Genomic DNA, 26,761 nt, shown 5'->3' with positions numbered 1-26,761 from the left:
TCCTTTGCTAAGAAGACATGGATGCTAAAATAAATTACAGAAAGCTTTTCCTCTATGGTAAAAAACAACCATCTTATCTGTTTGATAATTATTTTTAGGAAATGAACCTGGAAATTAAAACAAAAAACATTAAAAAAAGAGGTAAATGCACCCACACATTCAGCTTTTTCACATCTTTTTGAATTAAATCCTGTAAAAATTGGCAGTCTCACTGTGAATATGCTGGCTTCTTTCTTCAATGTACAGCCAGAGTTACTGTCTTATTAAACACACTTTTGAACACTCCTGCTGTTAGTTTCCTCTGCGGTAAAGGCTCAATAGTCTCCTTTTGCTTAGGAAGGTCCTTAACTAAATGAAGTGACCTGGAATTATCTACGTGACAACCATGGATAATCACGGCGAGGTTAACCTTGCTGCATTAGCTGTGTCCTTATTTAAGTGTTGCTGCATTACCAGTCTTTAATTAATCTTACTTCAATGAAAGCCCGCGCGCTAAGAAAGGCAAAAGTTAGAATCTACATGATCTCCCCAGCAGAAGGAATCAATGACTTCAATGCATAGTGACCAATCTCAATACAACCACTTTTTCCTTCATTTTTTAAAAATTGTATTCTCGGTTTGCTTTTACAAAGAACACACAGGCAAAAGGATCAAAGATATATTTTTTTTATACTGCATCTTTGGCCCACTGTTTCACCACAGTGCACCTGAGATTCAGGCATTCAGTGGGTCATGTTAGCAGCAAAAAACAAACTACACATGCAAGATTTTTACTTTCAGACTTGTGAGTGCATGCTCATCCAAATGACATGGTTTAGGTTGTTGGTCAAATTTATGAATCCCCCACCACTCTCTGTAAACATATAAATGCATACAAGTTAAGTAAGCACACTTAAGTGTTTCATTTTTTTGCATTTTGCAAGTATTTCCATTTTCAATTTTCTTAATACTGGTTCTCGACTGCTTAGTGTTCAGTGGGTTGTCCAGATGGCCTCGGATTGAGGCCACTAACCATGAAGTCCAGTGTCGCTGGTTCACATCTGTCTGCAACGCTTGCATGCCACTTCCCGCTCTTCCTTGAGCTATCCAGTAAAGACTTAAAAAGCTAACCGAAAGTACTACATGTATACTCATGTTGTTCTAGCCAACAGAAAAGAAATACTTCTGGAAATGTACTTTCCATTGATTGTATTCTCATACAAAAAGATCGGGTTGTTATATTTCAAACAACCTACAGTGCTTAAATTAAAGCCCACTTTTACTAAGCATCAGATTCCCTTTAATTTAATCGCTTATTATTTAGCCCTTTCTAACATCGACACAGACAAAAGGGCTGAGTACTATTAATTATACAATTATAATGAAGCATAGACGCAAACTGAGGGCTTCTGGCTTGTGTGCATCAAACCCAATAAGTGGATCATATTTCTAATTATCTTAACAGTGTTCTGCTGAATTCAGCTGCTAAAAAATTCAACTCCCACACACACACACTCACTCAACGCTTTCTTTCTCTGCTTGCTAAGCTGTGTCTGTAAGTCATGCAAACTGTGAGACACAAGATGTAAAAATTAGGGATTCGGCTTGCACCGTACCTAACTGCCATATGTGGCCTTTATTTGGACACACGAGGGTTTTTTGGTTGCTTAAATCATGTGGGAACATTTGTCTTTTAGATTCCAAAGGTACAGAGACACATTTTACACACACACACACACACACACACAAAAAATAGATTCCAAAGGTACAGAGACACATTTTACACATAAGCATTTTAATAGCGCAATAATATATTGTGTCAAGAAAGTTAGGGCCAGGTGGTGCCTAATCAGTTTGTTTTGGGTGGCATAAAGAGGGGAAGGACAGTGTATGTAAAAGGCTTTAGACTGTTAGGAGGGAAATACTCTTTCATTACATTTGTTTCTAAAATTGCTCCATGAGCACAGTCGACGCATTAGCCTGAGCTCAAACAGTGGCATAACAACTCCCAGACAACAAAAGCTCATCCTGGAGTTAATGAAATGCACCATTCCACCGATGTCTAATCAAAACCAAATGCTTTTCTGCACTGCAGCATCATTAGAGTCCATCAGCTGAAGTAGGCTCCGTAGTGTAATGGATCCCTAATGATGGCAGTCATCACCACCGGTGACCTCAGACCTTATTGCATCAGGCATCAGTTCTCAGTCAGTTACACTCTATATCTGTCTAATTCGTGGGAAAGCTATCTAAATGTTAAATTGCAATATAATAAATTGCTACTTGTCCTGATAGTCAAACTCAATTTTCCCCACATCTAAACACTCGTCTCAACAGAGATTAGCCACTGGGAACGACCACCAAAACTCCTGACAGCGCTTAGAAACACACAAGCACACGCATACATACACACACACACATTAACACACTAGGGGGCAGCAGACACTGTGCCCTGGGGTGATGATACAAGTGTTTGTGCAGATAAACTGAAACCTCTCCCTCCTTACAGGCCTCCCCTGGTTGATCTGTGACCGTGCAGGCCTGCACCAGCACCTGCAGGTGCTCCGACACTGATAGTGCCTGTCCTTCTCGGGAAAGTCCTTAAAAACCCACCAAACCTTTTAGCTCTGCCACTGTTGGCATGGCAACAGAACCTGGAGAGCACACAAGAGTCATTGACCAGAGAGGCCCAGACTATCAGATCAATGATACCCTATTGCAACCTAGGCATCAACCCCCCTCCACTCACACACACAGACACACACACACACACACACACACGCACACACACACACACAGGCAGACACACAAACAGGCTCACCCCCTAGCCCTGCAGCCCCGAGGCTTGTCTGCGCAAGGTTAAGCTCCCACTCTGTGAAACATGAAAAAGTGTGTCAGAAAAGAGCCCCTGAAAGAATCGGCTCAATATCATATCGCAGCATGTGTTTTGCAAACAGGTCAGCTGTAGATAAGGACAGCAGGGCCAGATGTTGAATTTGCTGTAACAGCAGAGTGAGATAAGTGCCAGTATCTTATGAAAAAAATAGATCCAAATGGAAGGGATTTCAACCTTTAAAATCTATGCAAAGAATTATGCATGTGGACAAACAACATCGAAAACACGCAGGCCTAGTCGCATTAACTAATCTGTGAACAGCAAATATTTGTGTGCACAAGGACATGCTTGCTTAAATGTATAAGATGCAGAAAGACAAACATAAATGTGTAAACTGAACCCCTTTGTTTGCGATGATTACAGTGTCGCTGAGGAAGTGATGCGGAGGCTGCGTGAGCGTGATTGCCTTCAAGTCTTAATGTAGTGTCTAATGGATCTGGGAGGTCAAAGTTAGTGATGAAGAGTCAAGTTCTGTGCATAGCCTCCCGTCTCAAAAGTCCACGAGAGCTCAATTTTAATTCAGAGGCTCGTATAATTTTGACACCCACTTACTGACTGCACTGTTTCACATCCTACTACTAGAATAGGAAAACCTTATTTTTGAAGCACAGTCACATATACAAATGAAAAACTATATAAATCATCAGTCTAATTATTCGTTAATATGAGATTAGGCTCAGGTCGCATGTCCATGTGCTAACAGGTGAAAGTTTTTTGCCAGCAGGGATCGGGGTATGGGACTTAATTTTAATGTTTTCTGTGACTTAAATGTGAAATGTAGAGGAAAATTTATTTTGGGGATAGGAAGAGAGTCTCAAGAGAGATCAAGTGAGCCTTAGTATAAAAGCAGTGGATATTAGCTGGGCTTCAGAATCAGAGAATCAGAGGTAGTAGGGATAAAGGGAATGTCGAGGAAACACAGGAAGGAAACAAATTGTTACTCTACCTGCAAAGGACAGATTGTTCTTGTTAAACTAAAATCAATTTCCTTTTAGCATACATTAGCTTCTGTGTACATATGGCATTCGGACTGGTGCTCAAACACGAGTTTCAAACAAATGCTCCCCTCAGATTTTTACTGCAAATCAATAATTGATTATGTACATCAATAAATCTGTGTTGTGCGTGTGGACAGGTTCCCCCACTGATCAAAAAAGGTCAGTTTGAGCCTACTTTCAAGGATGTAACAAGGATTTCAATAAAAAATGAAATTCCTATGTTTAATTGTTATAACCAGAGGTGGCAAAAGCAAAAGTACTGATTCAACTTCTGTACTGAAGTAAAAGTGATACAGTAGAGCATTGGTTCCCGAACTTTTTTGCTGGGCCCCCCTTTGTTTTACAAGAAAAATATTCGCCCCACTCTCGCGCGCGCGCGCACGCACGCACAAACACATCCTTCAACCACACACACCCATATTTTGCTCCATTGCGGTTTATTTCACACCTCAAACATTTAGTAAACAATTAAGCAAATACAAGTAATCTGCAGGTAGTAAGAAAATAAACTACTAACTCTTTTACGCTGCGTCCGCACGTACACGGGTGATTTTGAAAACGCAGCTGTTTCGTCCACACGTAAACGGCGTTAGGAATCACCGAAAAGATTTTTTAAAACTCCTTTTTTGGGTTTATGTGTGGACGAGGAATACAGAGTTCATCATGCAACGTCAAAGGTATGTGCCTTTTTCTACGTCAAGCTGTGCGCCACGTTATTGTTTACAGGAGAGGAATTGCAGAATGGCAGATAGTCAGATTAACTTTAATCTTTAATTAATAACTTTAATCTCTTTAATTTTGTCTCTATCTTCAGGTTTTACACGCTTACATTTACACACGCAGTTACTGTCCCTCTATTTAGAAAGGCAGAGGCATCACGGTGTAATTATTTTACATGTAGTTGTTTTTTCCCCTGTGTAATAATATTCAACATTGCTATCAATACATTTTTCAAAAAAATGCCTCTCTGTGCAAAATGGGTTCAAAAACATAAACAGCTGTTTGTCCGTTATTTGAACCTAGGGAATAAATCCTGGCAGGATCAGCCTGATATTATTCGTATCCCACTGTAACTTTACTGTATAAAGAGCTAATATCTCCAAAATGTCAGAAGTAGTTATTTATTACAACAATTGTTTGTGAACTAAAAATCAAGAATGTGGGATACAAGGCTATTATCGTTAACGAAAACTAACGAAATAACGAAAACTAGAAGTGAAAAAACATTTTCGTTAACGGAAATAAAAATAAAAACAAAAAAAGGAAAACTAATGAGTTTTCACAAAACTAACTAAAATTAACTGAATTTATAGCAAAAATGTGTTTAGTTTTCGTAGATGTGTGCGTGTCATACAATAGTCAAGGGAGAAAATGAAGTTTAGTTTCCAGATTTTTGTCTTGCTGTGTCTCATTATGCCAGCAGGTGGCAGTACGTTAGTCGAGTCGTCTGTGTTGCTGCTCCGTCCACGCGCAGAATCATGTCAGGAAAAGTCGAGAGAAAGCGCCAGAGTCCAATTTGGGATTACTTTGAATATGACTGTGTTTTGGATAAAGCAAGTGTCTTGTAGTGGAAAGAGACAAATTATGAGGGACATTTCTAAAGGGGGAAAAAAAATCCCACAAACCTTAAAGTGCTCTTGAAAAGCTCACACAAGAAGGCTAACCTAGCTTACCTTGAGAAGGTAAGGGAGCACACTCAACCCTCATCCCCAGAAAACAGAAGCTAACCCCAGGCAAGGCAGCGTGATGCATCCCGAGACAACAGGACGGGGATATCTACATAACCGTGTGAGTCAATTGCCTTCAAAAAGTTTATCAATTCACTTGAACCAAAATTACGAACACCCGGTGTTGCAAGAGTTAATAGTCTCATTGGGGCCAAGATATACATTTTATAGTTGCCTGGTATCAATGGTTGTTCATCTGCCTTTATTTATTTATTTAAAGAACCCATAGGTGGGAATGTGAGTTGTCTGTCTCTGCGTGTTAGCCCTGCGACAGACAGGCGACCTGTCCAGGGTGCAGGGTGTGGTAGCTGGAATAGCAACATACCCAAGGATAAGCAGAAGAGCATGACTGATATGATGAAAGTGGGATTTTGTTACACTTAATTATTGCAAACACAACTAAAACTATAACTGAAACTAATCAAAACTAAACTAAAACTAAGGATTTTCAAAAAAATAAAAAATAAACTAAATTAGCAAACAATTGGTAAAAACTAATTAAAACTGATATAAAATTGAAAATCTGAAGTCAAAACTAAATAAAAAAAAAACTAATGAAAATTGCAAAACTATTAAAACCCTGGTGGGATACTGTTTGTCCGTGATTTGAAGAGCCCAGCGCGCAGGGAAAACCAATTCTGCAGGGGAGAGCTACCTCGGCACTTGTGCAGGTGAAGCCAAAGGGAAGATATGCTTCACCATATTTTCTAGTCTTTGGCTTAGAATGAAGTTGGTTTGGAAACATATTCAGTGATGCTTCATCTCCTGCTTTGCGTTTGTGTGGGCTAGCAGTGTCCAAGCATTGTTTTGTTTTTTCCCTTTTCATGCCGCCCCCCCCAGCAATGGCTCTGCCCCACACTTTGAGAAGGTCTGCAGTAGAGGGTTTGAAAAGTCGCAAAGCTAGCTGAACCTTGCACTATATTAATATGATAATAACAAAATATTAGTACATGAAAATACAAACTGTATTTTGTTTTTACTTTGCCTTCACACCTAAAAAGAAAAAGGAGTACAGTTTATGACTAAAGTGTGACTAGGCAGGTGGATAAGGGTTAACAAACAGAAAGTCACCCAAAAAACTTTAAAGACACACACATTTACATTTCAAGTCTCCAAAAAACCCAATTTCTATTTAAATGAAAAACTAGGTGGTGTGCATTGTTGGATTAACTAATTATTGTTGAAAGTAAAAATAAGAGTAATTTAGTTGTCATTTAAATGTGTTCAGAAATTGCAGATTGGTGATGATTCTTTTGATGAATCATGACACAAGCTGCCTTTATAAGTTAAAAGTATTAATATTGGCATTGGCAATACCAGCCCTATATATACTTAATATTGGATCAGTACCAAAATTTGCAGCATCACCAACTAATAACTGAAACCACAACTTATGGACATCTGCACCAGAAAAAAAAAGAATGTTGTGGATGATTCCATCCCACTTTAACTCCTGCTCCTCCTACTTAAGTATAATACTATGAAGGTACATATAATGCTACATAAATTCTATGTTTTTTGCCTTTTCCATCTCTTTGTATGCAAAAAGCCTGTGTTGTGTGTTGTTCTTCTCTCCATTTAGGCTCATCTCACTTTGATGTCACAAGCTGTGCATTGCTGGGATTTAATAATTTCCCTAACGAGACTGAAAATGTGAGGAGTGGAAAATACCGATATTTGTGTTAAAAGTAAAAGGTTGTCAGAAAAATAAATAAAAGTAAGTATTTTAAGGTAATTTTGTTACTTCCCACCTAACTAATGCAGACTAAATGAAGAGGATGCCTTTCTATATTTCATTCTGTATATAAAAAAAGAAAAGAAAAGGAAAAAATGATCTTGTATGCTTTAGGCTTTAGCAGAAAGACTCTCAAGAACCAACCTATATCAGAAATAATGTTCCCAGCATACACAAGCATTAGTATTGCACACATACTGTGAGATGTCTATCTTTTTAGATTGATAAAACCCCTGAGTAGCTAACATCTGCTCCAATCCATTCACCTATACGCTATTTTTGCAGAACACGAGTAGCACGATACCGTTTGAAAGCGCTACGTCAGCACCTCTTCCTGAGCATACTCGCGGCTCCCAGTCAGGAGTGAAATTCGATATTACGCTCTATTCAGGCCCCTCTTATGTACCACTTAAAGTGCTCGGTGCAAAATTTCTACCAGAATAAGTACACCGACGTTCCCCCTACATTTCCCACTCACAGCACAAATTTTGGCCATTACATTAATATGTTGAAATTTGATCCTGTTTATAAAAATATATTACTGGTGCACATATATCAGCGGGCTTACAGCAGGAAGATTTTTCATTGATCGGGAAGTGTGATGTGAACGGCCGTGTTGGCAGAGGAGAAATTATAAAGCATTTTGTAACGGAAAAAAGTGCCTCCGCACACTCAGGGGTCCGTGCGCAGAAATGAGACATTGATCCATAATTGGAAGCACTCAGTCATGAAATCAAAAGACTAATTAAAGAAAGAGAGCTTTAATGGCATCCATTTACATATTCAACATAGTGATTCAGTGCTCCTCGCTGACTTATGGCCTGTGAGAGATGGGGGACTGATCCAGTGGCTGTGAAGAGTTGAGTTAGATCGCACAGGAAACATCTGACTGCATCGGCACCAGACTGAGATTGTGTGGGTTTTTTGCCACCGCTAACAGGCGCATCAATGAAAGGCGTGCAGACACCCGTCAAGGTGTTCTAATAATTGTGAATTATGCATTTGTTATGAGCACAAGTGGCCGTCGATGTAGTGAAGTTATATAGTGAAATCATCGCTTTGCCGAGGAGCTTTTGTGGGTGTCTTTTCAGTGTCTCTTCACACAAGTCAAGGACCGCTTTAGATGCTTCACCATCACCCGAGGTTACAACTCGAATCACTCCAACAACACTCGTGAGTCTGCCTTTGTGAGAAAGTGGGAAAATGTGCACTACTAAACCTGTGCTGAGTGTTTATGTGGGAAGAGGTGACATGCACATGAACGTGTCCGCTGGTCCTGCTTTGACTTGCTCACTGATTAAGAATGAACAGTTTGGTTAAAAAAAAGTCACATTTTGATTGTTTTTGTGGCAAATTTTATTTGTGTTGTCATTTTCTAAGATTAATGTCACGTGCAGTCATGACAAATCTTTACCACGCGAGATCTCGTCAAAATACTGAGATACAAATTCCAGATCAGCTATTTTAAAAGAAATAACTGTGCCGAGTTAAATAAATTACAGCTTCAATTCCAAATGTATCTGTTGTTCAGCACTAGCAGTCAGTTGTACACACTGCCTGATTACATGTCAGGGGTGGTCAGTCCTGCTAAACTAGCACTAAGGCTGCAGGAAGAGAGTGCCTTTAGTGACATTTTACTTTTCCCTGCATGTTATCCTTAAGACAGAGCTCTGCTTTCAACCTGTTAAACCGGGAATGATAACAGAGGACAGCAAAAGATTGCTTGTCAGTGTTAGCACTGCAAGTGCTGTAGTGCAGATGAGAGGATGTGACTGGTACCTTTTCTGTTTGTTTCGCTGCCCATTTCTCTTCCCTGTCTGAAGTCCTTCGGTCATTGTTTTTTCAAATACCATTTCTATACCTTTCTCAACAGCCCAGGGCCTCTTTTAATAGGCTCATTTAAATATTTTTCCTGTGCAGGTTAGATAAATGAGACAGTGCTGGTGCCAGGCCAGGCATTTCTTTAAATGAAATGGGTTTCAGTATAAAGCCAATCATTTTGAAAGCCAAGATAAACTGAGGTTAATTAGAGCCAACTGTGGGCCAGGGTTTCTTTTGCCCGTTCAGTTAGACACGTTTGTAGGGAGGGAGTTTTCGAGTTAAATCTGAACGGAAATATTAAAGACAAGTGGACTTAATCTCCGCACTCAGCTGCTGTTCATCAGAGCCGGAGTGCTGAATGAGCTAAATCTCATTGCAATTCAGTCCAAACTTAGTACTTCTTCAGCAGACACTACAGAGATGTAATTAGAAGAGAAGCAAGCAGTGTGTTTGTTAGTGAGTTTGTAGACAATTACATGTTTACACCTTAGCTCACTTTGTCTCCCTGGCTGAGTGCTACTGAAGTGAGCACTGCAACACCAGCAACAGTTTCAGTCTCACCACAGGTTTAATTTTGCCAAAACTGTGCTGGCGTGCCCAGAAAATGTAATCAGCATAAATATGTTTATGGAGGAAGAACATCTGATTCCACCGCTGTACTCAATGTTGAATTCAACTGGATAGATGATCTCTTCTATGTATGCTGCCGCCCACACCACAGTATCCAACCTGGTCTGGAGCCCATGCACCCAGTTGTGCTGGATGCAAATTATTCATTCATATTATTGAATATTTAAGACTTTGATGAACAGCTACATCATCTTGTCCCGAAAGGGTCTTTTCTGGGATACGATGCAAATGCTGGATCCCCTGTAGGTGAGAGGCCTACCACCAGCATCTTTATCAGGCTGCAAGTTCCCATGATGGCTGACTTTCCCCTCCACAAGGTTACGTCTGCATAAGCCAGCCGTCTTCTCGACAGGCAAAGGCTGCTTTTGGGTTAAAAAAGTAAGAAATGCTCTGAGATTGGGTACTATTTAAATGCTCAAACACCAGAGCCATGCATAATGATATACTTTCTATTCTCCAAAGTGATGCTCTTCAGCTTTGAAGTGCATTAATAGCTAGGAGGGGGATGCCATTACAACTGCTCTTAGATCAGGGACAATGTTTTACAGACCACAATCTGATTACACTAGACTAGCCATTCGGCCTTCCTCCCACAGATTATCTTTCCTGAATCTGAGTGGAATTTGGGGACTTTAGACTTTAAGATATTTTGTCAAATCTAATTACTAAATCATTTTAAAGTCATATGCAAATGAATGAAAAGCATCATCACGTACACAATAAAAGTGTGGTCGTTTCTGGCCTTTGTTTCACGCTGAAAACAAAGATGAAAGGTCTTAATAGATTATAGGGGAGGTTTAAATGCAAAGCAGGCGATTTGCCCTATTTTAAAGCCTTGAGTTGAGGATTTCTACTGTCGCTGCAAAAAGGGAGCAAAACAATGGATGTGGGGAGGAGGGGCGACTGTGGCTGATGACACACTGACAACCTGTTAAATATTTGGTTTCATGCACACAGATAATCTTCTATTTGGAAACACGGTATGATCAAGATTTATACAAACGTTTTAATTCATGACCAAAATGAGCGATTTAGATCGCCATCTAGTGGTCTTTAGTATATTAAACACTTGTCCATTGCCCTAATTTTTCCGGCCTAGAAGCTATCTGTTTTTTTTTTTTTGGTTTTTTTTTTTACCATCTATGGTATAAACTTCATATGTGAGGAAGATCTCTGTTTATTTATGGCTTTAAAATGATTTATTAATAAAATGTGATTTATTGTCATATAGTCTTTAGAATAAAGTACGCAAATTAAGGTGGAATACCGCATAGTGTTGTATCTTGAGTGAATCTTACTATAAGGTCTGTAGCTACTATCTCTTCTATGCTGTGGTGTGCTGGGGGAGCAGCACAGCAAAGAAGGACTCATCCAGGCTGGAGAAACTGATCAGGAGGGCTAGCTCTGTGGTCGGCATGAAGCTGGACACTCTGGTGACAGTGGCAGAGAAAAGGACATTAAAGAAACTGATGGACATTATGGACAATGCCAGGCATCCTCTGCACACGGCCATAAACAACCAGAAGAGTCTGTTCAGTGACAGGTTGCTTCTCCCAAAGACAAGAACTAACAGACTTAAAAACTCCTTTGTCCCACACGCCATCAGACTGTTTAACTCCTCCCTGGAGGGGAGAGGGAGGGGAAACAGGAGGACAAAGGAGGGGGGAACAACTAAGCTGTAGTGCCTCTTCACCTCACTGTGCAATACCTTTTGTGCAATACTTTTGTAAATAGTCAACAGTGCAATAGACTCAATACTTGAAATGTGCAATTCACTTGTATTTTTATTTTTATTCCTATTTATTCTATTTATCTATTTATTTATATTGTCTCTGTATTTATATATATATATGTGTGTGTGTGTGTGTGTGTGTGTGTGTGTGTGTGTGTGTGTGTGTGTATTTTATATATATATATATATATATATATATATATATATATATATATATATATATATATATATATATAATATTCTGTAACTCTAACTTCTGTCGGTGCTGCGCTTTTTTGGAAATCGAATTTCCCAGAGGAACCCACCCGAGGGATTAATAAAGTTCTATCTAATCTAATCTAATCTAATCTCATTAACGGGTGGGTGAATCTGAAACTTTGCATGAACATTGTCACACATACTTTCATTTATCACAATTAGAATAATCCCTATTCTTTTTGATTGTCATGTTGACCAACCGCGTGAATCACTGGTAAATAAAAAGAATCATAGAGCTGTATACATTTTATTAACGACAACAACAACGACAACAACAACGATGCATTTTTATAAGCAATCGCACGCTGCCTGATTTTTTTTCAACCTTAAAAAATAAAAAACCCTATTTTCTGGCTTAGCCAAATCTTTTGAACAAAATAAAGGAATAATGGAAATCTGAAAGTAATCAGGCAACGTGCAGCTGTTTATTTTAATAGGGAAACACACAATTAAAAAGTGAAAATAATAAAAATGTGTTTATCTCCATTAAAAAGGTACTTTTGCTTGTTATATCAAGAAAGCATTATTAATAGCTTTAATCCACATAACCACAGCAAGAAAAAAAAGTGATGCAACCCTCCAAATACTAGAGACCATGTTCTAATCCTCCAGGGGATTAATCTCTAAGAGAGGGATATCCACTGATAAACCTTCATAATTCTCAAATACAAACCTCAATCTGTCTCTTGTCTGCATGTACACTTTTGATAGGTGGCATGCACTGTGGCATGACATGAGTGAATCTGAACTACCAAGCCGCATTCCCACACCTCTCAAAAGCTTTTCAGGATTCCACTTAAAGCCAGTGAAATGTACTGTATGAAGAAGTTCCATATTTTCACAAAGCTTACTTGAAAAGTTTCATGGCCATTTGGTGCAGATGTATGCAGCACTGATAATGTTCTCCGCTGAGTTTTATTACTGGCTATTGGTGAACTAGGAGAAAGTGCAATGAGGCACATTGGGGCATATTTTCCCAATATTGTTTCCCTGGCAGTTGAGCAGGGGGCCAGCACGAACAGTCAAATGTAATCTAGGCTGTCTATTGTAATCATCTGGCTGTCCTGGTGTGTGTGTGTGAGTGTGTGTGTGTGTGTGTGTGTGTGGGGAGGGAGGGGGCATAGTATATGCCAAATCTCTGCTCCAGTACTGATAAAGGAAACCACGTCTCCCGCTAAAAGCATTTTGAATGTTTCTCCGCCAGCCTTACAGTAAAATTAAAAAAAGGACTCGTTAAAAAAATGACAGTTTGGCTGACACAGATGAGTACTGATCACATGCCAATTATATAATTAAGAGATTAACCAAAATTTGGACTAGTGTATTTTGGTAAATGCTATCAATGAGGCTTCAGTGACGGAGTATATTTACGGTAGATGGAAGCCACTGAGAACGGGGCTGAGTCATTATTAAGGGTGTTAGCATAAGGACTGTCAAGTTCCTGTTTGGCCCTAATGTAATTAGGCAATTTCATTTCAGCCTCGATTTATGCAGTATTATACAGCATAAAGCCTACAACATGTGGCTCATTCTCAGGACTACTGAACCCTAACAAAACTTCATTTGTTCAGACAATTCTTTCACATGTAAGTCAGAAAGACAGACAGATCGACAGATCGACAGATAGATAGATAGATAGATAGATCGACAGATAGATAGATAGATAGATAGATAGATCGACAGATAGATAGATAGATAGATAGATAGATAGATAGATAGATAGATAGATAGATAGATAGATAGATAGATAGATAGATAGATAGATAGACTATATCTATATCTATCTGTCTGTCTGTCTGTAGAAACACTCACATATAATTATGAATTTCTCTGAAGCCCCAAGAATGACAAGGACCACACATGCCTAATGTTCTTCCAGGGGGCTTAGAAGACTATAACAGCTATCTTGAGGCCTTTGTTTCATTTCAGGTTTGCAATAAATGACACAAACAATAAATAATCCTGTTTTAAAGGTTTTCTAAACTTTGAAATGGAGATATATTGTGGGGTCGCTACAAAATCTCACCCGTTATTACACAGCTGTGTGATTTCTTTCCATCTGGGATCCTAAGTATTCACACTGATGAGATTTACAAGCTGCTGCTTTAGTGGAAAAGTCACGTGTCTTTATAGCAAAATGGATGAATGCCGAATTTAATTATATTAATCCGAACTCTATGCAAATGTGATTCAGACAATATAAAACAGGCTGCGATGAGACCGTTATTAAATTAAGCAAGATTTTTAGATATATACTATATCTTCCCTCCCCCCCTGCTCCTACTTGGACTGGCTCCCTCGTGAAATGGCTGTAATGAGTGAACTGCCTGCCGACCCTCAACTGGGTGTGGTGTGGGCGATTAATGAAGTGGTGGCTCTCAAGAGAGCTACATCTGCACCCAGACAGACATAATGAACAACCAAGGGCTGGACATGGCACTTTTACCGAGGTCTCCACTTATGCCTTGTGACATGCTGAAGAAGCAGGACTGCTTTCGTTTTGAATGAGCTCACCTTTAATGAAGACAAAGGAAAGCTTTCAATCTAGTGCATTTCACCCAATAACATGTGCACTCCACACGGGCATTTTTGTCTTTGTAGCCCCATTGCTAAGAATCTCAACCTGTCAAAGAAAGGGCGGTGGATATAAGGTTAAATAATAATTTACATATAAATGAGGCCATAAATGCTCACTTAAGATCCAAGACTGTCATCTCCCATCACACAGGCCCATAAACACAACAGGAAGTGCCTAGAGAAAAATCATTCTTCTTACAATATATCAATTATTCATTAAGAACACAGGATGACAAATAACAAAGAGCAGAGAAATATGGAAAAGGGGCCAAGCGTCTTCTCCTTGGTGCTGCTGCGTGGCACATCGAAGGTATGCAGAGAGAAAAGTGACATATTTTTCTACCCCAAAAATTTGCATCTTTGTTTTTGAACAGAGGGAAAAAGCACGCTTCTCATTTCAGGTCAAAATACATTGGTTTTGATAGCTTAAGTCTTGACTATGACAAGGTGAGTTCATTCTTTTTTCTTTTTTTTTACCCCTTTGCTTTATTGTTGGCTTCAAAATAGCGACCATAGAAATAGAAAACCACTAACTTACAAACTCTTTAGGAACTGAGCTATAAGGTAATGTGTTATGTGACACAGCACAACTGGGGCAGATCTGATTTGACTTTTTTCATAACAACAATGTGAACAGCTCTTATCTCACTGTGGTGTTGTTGTTGTTTCGTTGCATTGAATCGGAAAGACCTGCCGTCAGCTTTTCCTTTGGTGGCTTTAGGGAGAATTCAGCTCTGTTGTTTCCAGTTAAAAGCACACCGCATCTTCTCACTGTAGCAACCCTTGATGAAAAGCTGTCACCTCGCTATTGCTGTTATTGGTAGAGATGCTGTCGGTCAGGGAAAAGTGCACAGGTTTGCATTTCCATAGGAAAATTCAGTCTGCAGAGCTGAGGAACAGATTCAGCTGTTCATCTTGATCAAATTCAACAACTTCTAAGAAGAATAGCTACTTTCAGCTGCTCCCTTATTCACAAGGGTTCACCACAGCAGGTAACCCTGCAGATTTGATTTGGCAGATTTTTGCACCAGATGCCCTTCTTGACACAACCCCCGAAGGGATTTACGCCTCCTCCCGGGATCAAACTAGGGATAATTTATTGGTCTTATTAGTGTGTAAACCAGTAGACCCATGTCTGAGCTTAGGAAAAGAAGTTCAAAAATCATATTATCTATTTTTTGATTTACAACAATTAGATGATGATACAAAAAAATGAGGGTTGAGCGAAAGCAGTTTTTTTTCATGTATTTCCTACATGTGTAGTCACAGGGAGTCAGGTGTGGTCAGAGCATCAGGTGTGAACGTGTACAAAGTAGGGACTCAGCTGGCCAGGGCGAGCCGCTTAAAGCGAGTGGCTGAACCGGCACATAGTGTACACCTGACACACCGTCTGTAATGTCGTGCTTTCATGCACACATCGGATCTGGACAACCGTCACGGCAAACATACATACAGGCTTCAATTAGCAGCTCCACAGACGTTATTCAAAGACACTTAAGTCTAGGAAGCAGTCCAAGGTAGAGTGACAGTGCAAATTATTCATTTGTACAAATGGCATGTAAAACGATGATTAAAAGTCTGTGTTCCTGCCTTGTCCCTTTGCAGCCTGTTTGTGAAGTCAACAACCCGACATTGGTAAAATCATGAGAGCATTTTACTAACAACTTGTGTATTTGTTAGCATAATGCACTGATTTAAATAAGAGCTGCAGAGCCAGGTGAGCACACTCTTCTAAATTAAAAAAAAAATCCTTTAAATTCAATTGAAAATTTGAATGCTTGTCATAAATGTTTGAGAATGCACAAACATAGTAATTGGTCAACCATTAGATTCTTTTCAGATTTATCTTCTATTCAGAAATGATTCTGTTTTCCACACGCCGTCATGAGGAATGTGACTTCAGGGCTGCATCCTAATGGTAAAAACAACGTGTAATCAGACACACAGTACAGGAAAGAGGAATGACTCAAAATGTCCAGGAAATTGCACAGGACAATGTTCTGCTGACTTTTGAGTGTGCAGCAGTATAACATAGTAGCAAACAGGAATAGAATAGAATAAAAGAGAATAGAATGACCCTTTATTGTAATTGTATATGTACAGTGAACTTGTGGGTACAAGGAAATCCACACTTTTGAGATGTAAGACTGGTCTAAACACTTTAGGAGTAAATGGAACATATTTTTGATTAGTGTGGGTCTAATTTGCTCCATCGTTAACTGTAACCTATGCAGGGTTATGGACATTTTCTTTTAAAAGATGAGGAAAATTTTCAATTGAAAACAGACTCTATTCTTACAGAAGAATGGCTTTCCAGAGTCGCAGTGAAGAAGTAAATAACTAAATCCTCAAGTGAGTGCTTAACTCATATTTAGATAATCGTGTATACATCCTGTTGTTCAAAAACAACTTTAAAATGCAAATGGGATCCTCACTTGTTTGACCTATACCATTCACATCCCTCATCCTCCCCTCTGCATGGAAGCAGCAGAGGAGAGACCAAAGCAGACTGAATGACAGCTCAACAGATGAGATAGCAATGTTTAATCCCCTTTTAAAAGAGCTTCATTGAAAACACTCTGAGCGGGGAGGACCAGACGAAAGAAAAATTGGAGCATTGTGCATTGTATAGCCATCATGGGGCCTCTTTGGTCTTCTCTGTGAAGTGACTTTGACAGCTGTGGAGATTAAGGAGCAGCCCAATGTACATGGCCCAAACAGCTGGGATTAGACTAGATATGCTCACTCTTGTCTCTGGCTTCTTCACTTAGTAAATCAATAAAACATGATTTTACTACTGTAATGGAGAATGTGTATGTGTGGGTGAGAGAGACGGTGAGGTCGCGGAATAGCGTGGAGAGAATAAAACCTGCTTAAAGGAGGAAAATAGCTCCAGAGGCAAGGAGGAGCCAGCTGCCAAGTGTTGCTGCTCAGTCCTACTTAGGCTGTTGCTGTAGCTCTGCTTAGACCTATAAGTAAAGCAAAGTGTATATGGTGCATGAATATATGAGTTTCTAAGGCGAAGCATGCAGTTGGATAAACTTTGAAAAACTTAAAACTGAAATTCAAGTTGAGAAGTGACCTTGAAGAAAAACACCTTTAAGCTAGCCTCATATAACCGGACAAATGCAGATTAGTGTGCCAGCTCTCAGGTCAGTTTTGACTTCTAAAGGGTGTCATCCACAGCCTTTGTCACAGTTCTGGGTCAGTTTGACCCAGTATTATGAGTTGTTATGTTTTGGTGTGTTTTTGCATTTTGGATTCTTTTCTTCTTATTATGATGATGATGATGATGATGATGATGGTGATTATGAATCTATGTTTTAGTTATTCTTGTTTAGGGATTAGTTCGTAGGTTTTGTGTTCTCATGTTTATTGCAGGTTTAGTTCAGTGTCTAGTCTGTCTCAGTGTCGTGTCTGCGTCTTCGTGCAGTGTTTTCTTGTTTCCTGTTTTTTTGTGAAGGTCTGCGTCTCATGTGAGTGTGTTCAGTTTACCTCCCTTGTCTCGTCTCATTAATTACTCCCAGCTGTGTCCACCACCTGTGTGTAATCTCCCTGTGTTTCTTTGTGTGTATTTAAGTTGTGTCTTCTGTCATTGTAGTTGCTGGTCCGTCTGTATATCCACCATGTCTCACTCGTGTGTTTTCCCTGCTGTCCGTCGTCATTCTCGGCTGCTCATCCTCCTTCATGTTCATGTCCGGGTTTGTGTTCACTAGTTTAGTTGTTCTCAGTTTAGATAGCCTTCTGTTCCTTTGCCGTTTGCCCATTTTTATTTTGTGTTTAATAAACCACCCTCACACCTTTGCAAGTGCCTGCATTTGGATCCTCCTTTATTTCTTCCACACGGCTCATCTCACACGCCGTAACAGCCTTAGACCAAAATACTTATTGGACCTACAATAATTAGACCTATAAAAAGTCATCTTAAAAACGTGTGGCATTGTGCACTGTAGGCAGAGCTGTGAGAACATTTGTGTAAACCGGAAGGAGTCCAGATGAATTCTGCCAGAACAAATGAAACATGACCTCCGAGTTTCATCTGGTACCCATGCTACCTTTAAAAGCTTCCTTATTCTTGGACACTTCTAAAGTAGCTTTGTATGACTCAAAGTTCAGAATAATCTTTGCTTTTCTTATACTGACCACTGGTGAAGTCGCTCCATTCAGTTCAAAAAAATCATTAAAAGCCCCAAATTAGCAAAGCACTCATGCCTGTGATGAGCCTGATCACAACTGTACTACAGAGATCTAAAATGCATTTTAGTATTCAGGTTTGTAACAAAATATGATGTAAGATCAACTCTAGTCCAACACCTTTAAAATCTCACAAGCTTTAAAGCAGGGGTCCCCAATCCCAGTCCACGAGGGCCAGTGTCCCTGCAGGTTTTAGATGTGTCCTTGATCCATCACAGCTGATTTAAATAGATAAACAACTGTCTTGAAGTTCTCCAGAGGCCTGGCAATGAACTAATCATGTGATTCAGGTGTGTTGACCCAGGGTGAGATCTAAAACCTGCAGGGACACCGGGCCTCGTGGACTGGGATTGGGGAACCCTGCTTTAAAGCAACAAAAAACTTCCCAAACAGAAATCAATTTCAGCTTTCAGCGGCCTCAGAGTGCAGTTAATATCTTATTCGGTCATGATAACAAACATGTTAGCCTAAGATATTCTCACCATTATTTCTATGTGAGTAAAAATAGGATGGAACAGACAGACGCAAACATAATGATAAGACTGAGCTGTCAAACCTTATTATGCGACTGAATGGAGCGTCTGAAAAGTTTTTTCAGTGCGGAGGCGACTTTGAGTTCTTGGGGCAGTTCATGTATGAAACTGGCTGTTAATAAAGTCCAAAAATGTACTGCCTGTTCTGAGAAGCAAGAATATTAAATCCTCACATAAAAAGGCCACTGAAATCTGAGCATAAGCATCTGCAACAGACACAGCATGACTCAGCTCCTGGCTTATATGTAGCTGTGCAGATTCACAATGACACATCTATTAAAATCTATTAATTTTAGACGCGCAACTATTCAACGGCACGCGCAGCTGTCTTTGTTTTATGTGCTGTAACACTGCAGTTAGCCTACAATCACTCCTTGTGATGATCCACTAATAGTAACATGTCTAAATAAATCACTGGACCAGCAGCTTTAAATTACACATGTTTCACAGGCTGCTCTACACTTAAATAACCCCTGCACAACTTTGATTATAAAGTTGCAGTTGCAATGTCAGGAGTCTTGTTTTCTTAAGGGAGTGGTTTAGAATTTGCTAAGTGGAACGAAAGCTTAAGAGCGAATAAGTAAGCCTTCCCCAGCTTCACATCTGCCTCTAATCCATAAAATTACACCTGTCACTAGAAAGTTAGATTTATTAAAACTATTTCCTTATCCGAGAAGGAAAAACTATTAAAACGCACAAAGGCCTTCAATCAGCACTTAATTAACGCGGCAACCTTTTTTCTACCCCCCCCCCCCTCCTCCTCTTGCTCTGGCAATCACGTTCCTATCTGCCAGATTAGTTTAAGGATGTGAATGCAGATGGGAAATGACCAAAACAACTTTGAGGCCTGCTAGTGGAGAGAGTAAGTACGCAAATAAAAACGACAGCACGAGGGAAAGAGAGAGATACGGAAGAGGGGATGCTGCAATAGTCGATTAACTTTTCTCTCTCCACAGTTGTGTCAACAGACGTGGCCTTTATGTCAAGTCAAGTGTGTCATTTGAGCAAAGAGAACATCGCTTAAATAACCATTCACACGGTGCCTGTGAGTGTGTGTGTGTGTCTCCTTCCAAATGTGAATGATCAGCAACTTTTTAATTCAACAGTAAAAATCACTCTGGAGATAAGCCTACTGAAGCCATCTAACTGATGCTACTAACTCAAATTGTGCACATCCGAAAAGTGACAACTACTTTTTTAGCGGCTAATGTGAAGTCAGGCTGTTGAGTTCAGTAGTTATGAACACATTAAAAAAATAAATACACATACTAAAAAGCTGTCATCAGTGAGGAACTTACTTTAATGTCTTATAATTGAAGGTCATGAAGATGTTTACAAGTCACTAAGAGGCCATTCTCCCAAACTCGATATAGTCATTCAAAGAAAAGCACTTTATGGGCTGACCTTTGCTGATCATAGCTGGACTCCTTCCTGCGGCAGTGGAGAGTCACCACTCGGTGGCCTTCGCTCCTCACATCTTGACTAACTATCCACTGGGTGGGGTTGCTGGGGCGAGCGCCGAGGAACGTCACGCCTTCTTTTAACTTCACTCTGCGGAGAAAGCAAAGAAAACGTGCCCAATGATTGCATATGTTGTTGTACATCTACGAGTTACAGGATGGATCCTTTTTTTGGTCATTCTGTTCTGTTCATCACTAGCGTGCCTTCAGCTGGTTGTAAAAATGCGTGTCATTTCATATTTGCGCATCCTTTATGTGCGCGTTTCTCTACACTCTCACCAGGATTTGATTGAAAATGTATCAAAACGAACAAAGCAAAGCCTCGCCGGGATGTGCCATGTGTGGTAAATGTGCTGTTTGCCATGACATCAAGTGGGATGTGACCGTATCATTATGCTATTCCTCTCCGTTCCTCGCCTCCATCAGTAATAGATTCACTCCCTTGCAGTCTGAAAGAAAATTTATAAAAAGGTTTCTTTGACTGTGGCAAAATAACAGCATCAATGTCCTTGGCTTAGCAGGCTACAAAGAACAAAAAAAAAAGTCCCAAGGAAATAAAAGAACATAAAATAAATCAAAATCTTTGATGAACATAACCCAGATTATAAAGCACATCCTCTGAACAGAGACTGATTTAAAGGTAAAAGTGCTGACATAAAATATGTTTAGGCTAATGTTTCAATCAATAACATGGTCCCAGCCCCGTACGATTTTATCGGAGAGTGGCAGCAAAGTTCCAAGATTGAAGAGAAGACTAAATTATAACAGAAGGCCCAATCACTTTCCCCATCCAATCCATACCAGGTTGGCAGATGAGACCAAAGATAAGGCTTTCATCCTGAATTTGTTACTGCACTTTAAAATGCAATTGCATGTCTCCATGCCAATGAATATAGCGGCCCTCCCCAGTCAAGCCTCTTTCTTTGATGTAATATCGTCTCATGTTGTGAGGGCGGTTATATGTGAGAAGTGAAATGGGTAATATGACAGATGGTATTCTTCATCTCTCTATAGGAACAAAGATAAACACACTTAAGGCAGCTCTGTGAGAGTGCGCATACTCCGTGTGTTTGTGCGCGCGCGTGTGAAATAATATTTCTTTGTGTTGCTGTGTTTCCGAGATAATTTGATGTCTTTCTGCCAGCTGCTTCCCTTTTGAGATGTGCACATATAGATGAGATCATATAGAACATTTATAGAGTTTTCTACAAAGCCGCATGTTTAGTCTCGATCAGAGTATCCAATTTTTGGACGATGCAGTGATAGGTTGCCATCTTTCAGACCATGCTCAGAGTACAGTGAATCGTGAGATCCGCTGACAAATTGCAGGTCTGTGAATAACAGGCAGTCTTCGCACAGTCAGCTGCAACAGAGTGAACGCCTAAGTATCTGGTAAACATATATTTTGCCTATTTTGGCTACCTGTGAGGTAAAGGATTCACTTTAAATACCTTTAGTTCACATATAAATGCTTGCATGGGCTTTTCCTTGAGTATTTGCAGAGATATTACAGTTTTATACCCCTTGTTGAATGCTTAGACCAGCTGATCAGCAGCTGTTAATAGTCCCAGACTGGTTTCTACAGCCTCGCAGCTGCAGCTCTGAAACACTAAAACACTTCAGGTCAGGTTGTTTGCTTCTCTAATAGCTTTCAAAGCTCACCTTTGCTCTTTAGCCTTTTCACGAGTGTCATTCTGTGAACAGTATAAGATGTTAGCTTTAGATATTTAGAATTATGTTTTAATCATGTTCTATATTTTTTAATTATTTTCTCTTATTGTTTTGTGATTTCAACTTCTCCATTGTTTTAGTGATTGTTGTGTAGCATTTTAGTGAGCATCCATACATGAAGAGCAGTCTCCTGTGGGTCATCTTAATAGAATGCAACATGTTGAAAAAATGCATGTGTTGGTGTCACGCCATTATTCAGCTGATGCTCTGCAGCCTTTATCAAGCAAAGGAAACACAACTGAAGATTAGTGAATTAACACTACAGAAATACAAATAGTCTAAATAGTAGCATAAGGCTACTCTAATTAGGGCTGGGCCATATTATACCGTTCACGATAATACCGGTATAAAGTTTGGCAACGATAGGAAAATGAAATATCGCGATAGAATGTGGGCAAAATGCGCATGCGCAGTGCCTTTGTTTTCATACGCACATGGCAGAAAAAGTATGGCGGCAATGGAGGATGACACGGACGAAGGCGCGTCTTTGAATGAAGCGGGTGAGCCAGAATTGGTCAGTAAAAACGGTGCAACTTCGGTGGTGTGGAAGTGGTTTGGTTTTCGTCCATCGGATACCCACCAAAGCAAAATTTTTTGTAGAACATGCAAGCGGGCCATCGCGGCGAAGGGAGGAAACACTACAAACCTATTTTATCATTTGAAGCAGAAGCACTCCTCTGAGTACAAAAAAGCCATTAAAGCACGTGAAGAGTTGTCCGCTTCAACTAGCGAGGTGGTAAGACCAAAGAAGATGACTCAACAAACAATCAACGTAGCTTTAAATAGCTCCATGCCTTATGACAAAAGTAACAAACGCTGGGGGGAGCTAACTAATGCAGTGACACATTGTTTAGCCAGGGATATGATGCCTATTCAGAGTGTGGAAAGAGAAGGTTTCAAAAAGATGCTTAAAACGTTCGATCCACGCTACAAGCTACCCACAAAGAAATACTTCTCTAAAGTCGCCTTGCCTGCTTTATATGAAGAGATCCGTACTGAGGTGTCAAATGCGTTATCTTCGGTGGAGTTTTTTGCGTCCACCACGGACATGTGGTCAAGCCGAACATCAGACCCCTACATGAGCCTCACAATACATTATGTGGACAAAGACTGGAAGCTACAAAACAAGTGCCTCGAAACATGTTTTTTTCCCCGAGGACCATACTGGGGAAAATATAGCCAGAGTCTTAAAAGAGTTCCTCAGCTCGTGGAATCTTCAGGAGGAAAAACAAGTGTGTGTGACGACTGACAACGGGGCCAACATTGTGAAAGCCGTCGCACTCAACAACTGGACCAGACTTTCATGCTTCGGACATCGCCTGCACATTGCAATAGGTACGTTTTTTTGTTTTTTTTTGCTATAGGTAAGTTAATTATAACGTCAGATTAAGAACTTATTGTATTAGTTTAAATGATGGTAATAATACTGTTTGTGTTATTAATCTCTGAATGTGGGTAGTTGTACTGCAACTACCCACATATATATATATATATATATATATATATATATATATATATATATATATATATATATATATATATATATATATATATATATATATATATATATGTGTATATATATATATGTGTATATATATATATATATATATATATATATATATATATATATATATGTGTATATATATATATGTGTATATATATATATATATATATATATATGTGTATATATATATATATATGTGTATATATATATATGTGTATATATATATATGTGTATATATATATATGTGTATATATATATACACATATATATATATACACATATATATATATACATATATATATATATATATATATATATATGTGGGTAGTTGTACTGCAACTACCCACATTCAGAGATTAATAACACAAACAGTATTATTACCATCATTTAAACTAATACAATAAGTTCTTAATCTGACGTTATAATTAACTTACCCCACATCAGCAGATTAGCTAGGAAATACCTCTGCATTCCAGCAACTAGCTCTGCATCTGAAAGGTTGTTCAGCACAGGTGGAAATGTTGTAACTTGTCAAAGGTCCTCCCTTAAGCCCGCATCTGTGAACATGTTAGTGTTTCTGACAAAGAATCTTAAAACTTGAAATGTAGAAAAACTTCCAGGAGCAGTAGCATAATTTATCTGTTTTTTGTTTGTTTTTACTCAAGAGTTTGTGCAATATTATTATTTGACTTATTGATTTTGCACACTGCACTTTTGTTACAAAGCACCTCTTAAGTTTTGTGGATATACATGATTATGGATAACCATGTATATAACAGGATAACCACTGTTGAATTTTGTGTGGCTGTAATGCACGTTAAAATAAACAGCTGCTTGTTTAAACAAAAACAAATTGATGGGGTTTTTTTCCACTAAAAAAGTTGTAGAGTTGTATTTTGTTTTGCGTCAATTATATCGTCAGTTATATCGTTATCGCAAATTTTCAAATCTATATCGTGATAAATATTTTTTGCCATATCGCCCTGCCCTAACTCTAATGCACTTACACTTAAAGGAAAATTAGTGAAACTTTAATAATCAGCCTGTTTACAGCAGTTGTGTGGCATCCTTTGTGAGAAACTGGCAACACTGACAAGGAAGAAAAGCCTAAGAATCCTTCTGGATATTTTTGCCCCTAATTGATTTGAACAGTATTTGTTAAATCTGTAAACTGGCAGAGATCGATTCAGCACTAAAAATCACCAAGGTGCCCATGAAAAGTGCTGCTCTTCTCAGAAATCCAGTGAGGAATGTAATTCTCACAGTATTTCTTTTACTTGCAGGTGTTCAAGCTACAAACTGCGCAAAAAAGAGATAAATACAAACTGAACTGGCCCTACAGTACCAGCTCTGCTGCTTGTTATATTATCATCAGGCTTTTGTAGAATAATAAAATTCATACTCATGTTTGTGTACCACTGCAGTAAGAGTGAGTAATAGCTCATAACAAAAAGTGGCCATGATACAATATATTTGTCCACAATGTTGGCTACAAGGCTATTATGTATTTCCTTTGAGGGAATGCAAAAAGATCCCGGTTGTTGAAATACTTGAAAACAGTGTGAAATCACAGATAGAGGGAAAGTAGCTACATCAAAAAAAAAAAAAAAAAGATTTACCACTGCATGTTGTTATGCAATCACAGAGAACATCCCAAAATAAAAGCTTGATGCCGCTCTTAAAGGATTAATCACACACTAGGTTTTTTTTCTATTAAAACTAGATTCACTGTTTAAACCAGAGAGAAAGACAATGCTGTGGTAAAACTTTCAAGCAGTGGCAAAACAACACAAAAAGCTCGTGTACAGTCCTCCACAGGTCCCAGTGGATGCAGCAGGGTCTTGTATCTGGTTTCTTTACACTTGAGTGATCAGGATGTCTATCAGTGGCTTCTAGTGAGGTCTCACAATGTTTTTAGTCCCAGAGGGGAACCAGTCATTACTCCACAGACCATCTCCGAGCTCACAGAGCAGTTGTTGGAGTGCAGTTGAAGTGTCTTTTATTGACTTAATGATCACTTTGGGCTTGAACCAGACAGTGTAAGAGTCACCTGCAGGTTAAATAGCTCACATTCAATCTCAGTGACTTCTGGATTTATGCTGAAACCTCAGTCAGGCATTCTCCATGTAAATAATCCTCATCAAAATGCACTTTTTTTTTTTTACATAATGCTAACATTACTAATTTAAACTAAAAGAAAGAACAGTACAGGATAGTTTCATTATAGCAGGACAATTATAAACATGCCAAACTTATGCTACAGCCAAAGTCAGATGTGGTGTTTGTTTACTAGGTGTGGGTGTTCTAATCTGCTAATTGTAATTCAGGAAATAAAATAAAAATAAAAATGCATGGAAATCAATACTAAAATGCTATGTTAATCCATTCAATACTTGTCAAGTCATCTCAGAAAAGCCCAGAGCGTGACTCTGCAGTGGATATTAGAGGAACAGTCAGGAAATTGCAACATAAGTTGGCATGAAAAGGGTTTAAAAATCTATGCAGCAATATTCCCATCCCTACAGAGCGGTGACATATACATAGTTGAAAATAAACACTAATATATATATAGGCTGCTGTACAAATGCATGAGTCATCTTTATGCTTGCATTATTTTTATGTGTTTTTTTTGCTTGCCTTACAAATTTCAAGCTAAACTTAATCACACAGCTCTATGACAGGACTCCGGTAAAGAATGAAGTACAAGTCAGAAAGTAATCCTTCTCAAAGCTTGACAAGCTGACACTCCTCTCAAAAGTGAAGGAGAGAACACTTTATATCAATGCATCTGGGCTCTCCTCAGTCACTAAATATGTCTCCTGTGCAGCCACAGCACTGAACTGTGTCTGAATGTTCTGAATATTAAATATTACACAACTACAGGGGGAGGAAAGAGACAACAGCCCACAGTGGGAAGAAAGAGAACAGGAAAAGAGCGTTTAGCTGGCAGTGTAAAGTGACGTAAGATGCAACTTCTTTAAAGTGT

The 26,761-nt window shown here is 39.1% G+C and overlaps 1 protein-coding gene across 1 annotated transcript in view; it reads right to left on the bottom strand.

Moving 5' to 3' along the window:
* Positions 1–26,761, bottom strand: part of si:dkeyp-14d3.1 (transmembrane protein 132C) — a 186,733-nt gene that overhangs the window by 76,464 nt on the left and 83,508 nt on the right. The window contains exon 3 of the mRNA XM_026188667.1: positions 20,485–20,631. Coding sequence (XP_026044452.1) covers positions 20,485–20,631 — 147 coding nt within the window. The remainder of the gene's footprint in view (positions 1–20,484; positions 20,632–26,761) is intronic.

The sequence above is a fragment of the Astatotilapia calliptera genome, chromosome 12 (genome assembly GCF_900246225.1).
Source record: "Astatotilapia calliptera chromosome 12, fAstCal1.2, whole genome shotgun sequence".
NCBI lineage: Eukaryota > Metazoa > Chordata > Actinopteri > Cichliformes > Cichlidae > Astatotilapia > Astatotilapia calliptera.
Note: the sequence above shows the minus strand (reverse complement) of the source record. Positions and strands in the feature narration are given on the sequence as shown.